The 3,819-nt window shown below is 37.3% G+C and overlaps 1 protein-coding gene across 1 annotated transcript; it reads left to right on the top strand.

Moving 5' to 3' along the window:
* The first annotated feature begins 2,554 nt into the window (after positions 1 to 2,554).
* On the top strand, positions 2,555 to 3,358 carry LOC113359586. The gene has a single exon (XM_026603196.1). The coding sequence runs from the start codon at positions 2,555 to 2,557 to the stop codon at positions 3,356 to 3,358; it is 804 nt and encodes a 267-aa protein (XP_026458981.1).
* The last annotated feature ends 461 nt before the right edge of the window (positions 3,359 to 3,819 follow it).

Genomic DNA, 3,819 nt, shown 5'->3' with positions numbered 1-3,819 from the left:
ATCTAGATCAATTAGGCCTTCCACGACTTTAATCAATTTGATTTCATTCTCAATCTCCATCTATTCAACACTCTCGTCATCCGAATCAAATTCCGCTCTCAGGAACTCTTCTTCAGTGTATATTTTGGGGTATTCTGTATGAGTGTCCGTCGAGGGAATAATCGGGTCTACTTCTTTCAAATCAACCGGCTTAAAACGTTGATATGCATTTGAGTATGTCACACCGTTCATAACAATGGTTCGGTCATACCAAGGCTCCTCCTTTTGAATAGGCGAATGATCATTATTATGATCCGGAGTTGGGATAACTTCATCATTGTTACATGGAATCTCCAAAGGTTGCTCATCTTCAAAATATTCTTTGTCATCCATAGGAATTTTAGAATTGTTTTGGTTTTGAGGCGAAACTTCTTCTTCATTCATTGTCAAGCTGAGTTGAGCAATGCGATTCTTCAGATATCTATAGACCTTTGAAGTCCTTCGAGTGCATCTTCAGTATTTTTGCTATGCTCATCCATATTATCCATAAATTGGAGCATTATATTTTCCAGATTAGAAGAACTATCATTATGAGCATTGATATCCATATTCTGGTAGCGTTCACCCATACTTTGAATTTGCTGGTTCATTCTATGTATGCATCACTGCAGCAGATCTGTCAGACTAGAAGAATCATGAGTAGAAGCATAACTATCCTCCCATCCTCGTGGTTGTTCACTTACATACCCGTCATAAGGTTTTTGATATATATGTGAGTGTCCATTAGGTTCCGTGGGATATTGACCATAACCAAAATATTGGTTTTGATTATACCCATAGGCTGGTTGGTAGTTTTCATATGAATGAGATTGAAAACCATATTGATTACCACTATCATATAAGTGGTCTCGTGCTCCGTACATGTTATTTCCGTAAGGAAACATGACGACTCACAAGAAGGAGAAAAATAAAAATAAAAATCTAAAAACAAGAGCAAAACAAGCTAAACAAATAACAAATCAATTTGCGACTGCTCCCCAGCAACGACGCCAAAATTTGTATGGGTTGTCGTAGGCACAACAAAATAATAAATATATTTCCCACTAATTAACTGGTAATATAGCGGTAATAAGAGATTGTTCCCACAGAGAGCTGTGTAATTGATAGGTTATTTGATCAGCAAGATAAAGTAAATAACAAAGGGGGGTTTTGGTTTTAAGATAATTATAAAGACAATAATAAAGAAAAGAGATGATTAAGGAATCTTTCGTCGTTACCAAGCGATAACTGGATTAATATACTTATCTATTGTTCGTAAGAACCATACATCACCAACCGTGGAATAACATTTAGCTCAGTGTTATCCCCAAAACTCCTTGTACCACGGATACGGAAGCTCTCCAATATCAGATTCAATTCAACTGAACCACCAAGTAGTAGCTCACTCAAGGTGCAATCCAATGAATGCTTTAAGCTTTGTGAATTAGGTTAATCCCAGTATTTAAACTCTTAGCTCAAGGTTTACTTGCTGGTGTTGTTTTTACACACGATTCCTCCACAAAATCCCTCTGTAAGGTCTCGTGATTTCTACTTGTGTAGAGAGTTAATCGACGATTACTTATTTCCTAACTTCCACTAGCAATAGAACGATCAATAGATCAATCTAGCGTGCACTCCAATAAATCTAAGAATCACTTATAAACCCTAGATATGGTAAAAACAAACGATGATGATAAAAACTCTCAATAGATTTGTATTATTAATAAAGCTTCACTCTTAGAACATTGAATTCATCCTTAATCAATAAAGGATTTAGCTACTCATATTACAAAGAAGATGAATAATGGTGGTTTCCCCCTAAAGGGGTAAACCCTAGGTTTTATGTAGAACTTGTGATATGAGACTCAATTATATGATTCTACATAACCTAATACCTTTTTATAGGTTTACATTGCTTGATCTCCAAGTATTTAGTTCGGTTCAAGAATCCGACCCGAAAACACGAACTAGCGACCCCAAACGTGCCTTTAGGCTTTTCGAAGTGTAAATACACGTTTCCCATTTGATAAGTTCGCGTACCCAGTACGCAAACTTCAAATTCCAGCATATATTTTCGGAAATAAGTCTGTGAACTCAGTTCGCAAACCCAGTTCGCGGACTTCACTGTCTTCGGTATTCAATGAAAATTGTTTTGGCCACAACTTCTTCATCCGAACTCGGAATGACCTCATTATTTTTGAATTATTTTTATATTTCAATTATCTTCAAGATGGCAATGATAAATCCTTAATTTGAATAAGTTAATATCGGTCTTTGGCCTGTGTCTTGATTATGAGCGTTTTGCTCCTTTTCGTCGCACTTCTTTTACTTGTCTTGGACTTGGGAACTTGAATACTTGGAATACTTCTCTTCTTAGATATTTTCAGCACTTTGTATCTCCTTTGTGGATGATTCACCTAATAGAGACAAATAAGAGAAAACAAGAGTAATAAAAAGAATACATGCAAGAATAATAGCTAAAACAAGTATGGAATGGATACTAAAATCATATGAATTATGCACTTATCAACCGGCTATGGACAAGTTCCTAAAAGAGATGTGCAATGTCAAGAGAGACGCGTGTGTCCATAAAAAGGCATTTTTGACCCAACAAGTTAGTTCCATAATCTCACAAAAGTACCCAGTCAAATTTAAAGATCCTGGTTGTCCTACTGTCACATGTGTTATAGGTAGCCAAAACATAGAAAATGCTCTTTTAGATCTTGGGGCTAGTGTGAATCGTTTACCGTTATCGGTATATGAACAACTTGGACTAGGTGAGATGAAACCAATTAGGATAACACTACATTTAGCCGATAGGTCAGTCAAAATCCCACGTGGAATTATTGAAGACGTTTTGGTTCAGGTAGAAAACTTTATCTATCCAGTTGACTTTGTAATTTTAGACACTCAACCTATCTCTAGTCAAGATATCAATATCCCAATCATCCTATGTCGTCAATTTCTAGCCACTGCAAATGCAGTCATACATTGTCAAACTGGCCTAGTAGAATTTTCCTTTGGGAATCAGAAAATATCGATGAACGTTTTTAAGGCGTTACAAGCCCCACCAGACCATGAACACTATGAGTCTATATGCATGATTGATTCTCTAGTTGAGAATACCTTTACCACTAATAGTGTTAGTGATCCTTTAGAGGCGTGCTTGGCCCACTTTGGAGCCTACTATGATGAGGATAGTCATTTTGAAGAAGTTAATGCGTTGTTAGATTCTGCGACAGTAATGAATTATGGGAAATGGCAACGTAAACCAGAACCTCTTCCGCCGACCATAGATAAACCCCTCCTATCATCAGTTAAGCCCCCACCCTTGAATTAAAGCAGCTACAAGATACACTGAAATATGTATTTCTTGGTAGTGAAAATACTCTTCCTGCCATAATTGCCTCTAACTTAGAGCCCGGTCAGAAAAGTAGACTAGTTAGTGTTCTCTGAGAGCACAAGACTGCAATAGGGTGGACTATAGCATATTTGAAATGAATTAGTCCTGCTGATTGTATGCACCACATCTACCTATAAGAAGGTGCCAAAACCTCAAGAGAAATGCAAAGACGTTTGAATCCTAATATGAAGGAAGTTGTTCACACTGAGGTGGTCAAGTTGTTAGATGCGGGTATCATATACCCCATCTCTAAGTTTGACCCAAAGAAGTATGGGATTACAGTAGTTGCGAATGAGAACAATGAATTGATACCTACCCGTGTTACTACCGGGTGGAGAGTATGCATAGACTACCGTAAGCTGAACTCAGCCTCTAGGAAAGACCACTATCCTCTACCA

Source organism: Papaver somniferum, chromosome 3 (assembly GCF_003573695.1).
Source record: "Papaver somniferum cultivar HN1 chromosome 3, ASM357369v1, whole genome shotgun sequence".
Taxonomy (NCBI): domain Eukaryota; kingdom Viridiplantae; phylum Streptophyta; class Magnoliopsida; order Ranunculales; family Papaveraceae; genus Papaver; species Papaver somniferum.
The sequence above is the reverse complement of the archived record's forward strand: the minus strand, read 5'-3'. Positions and strand labels throughout refer to the sequence as shown.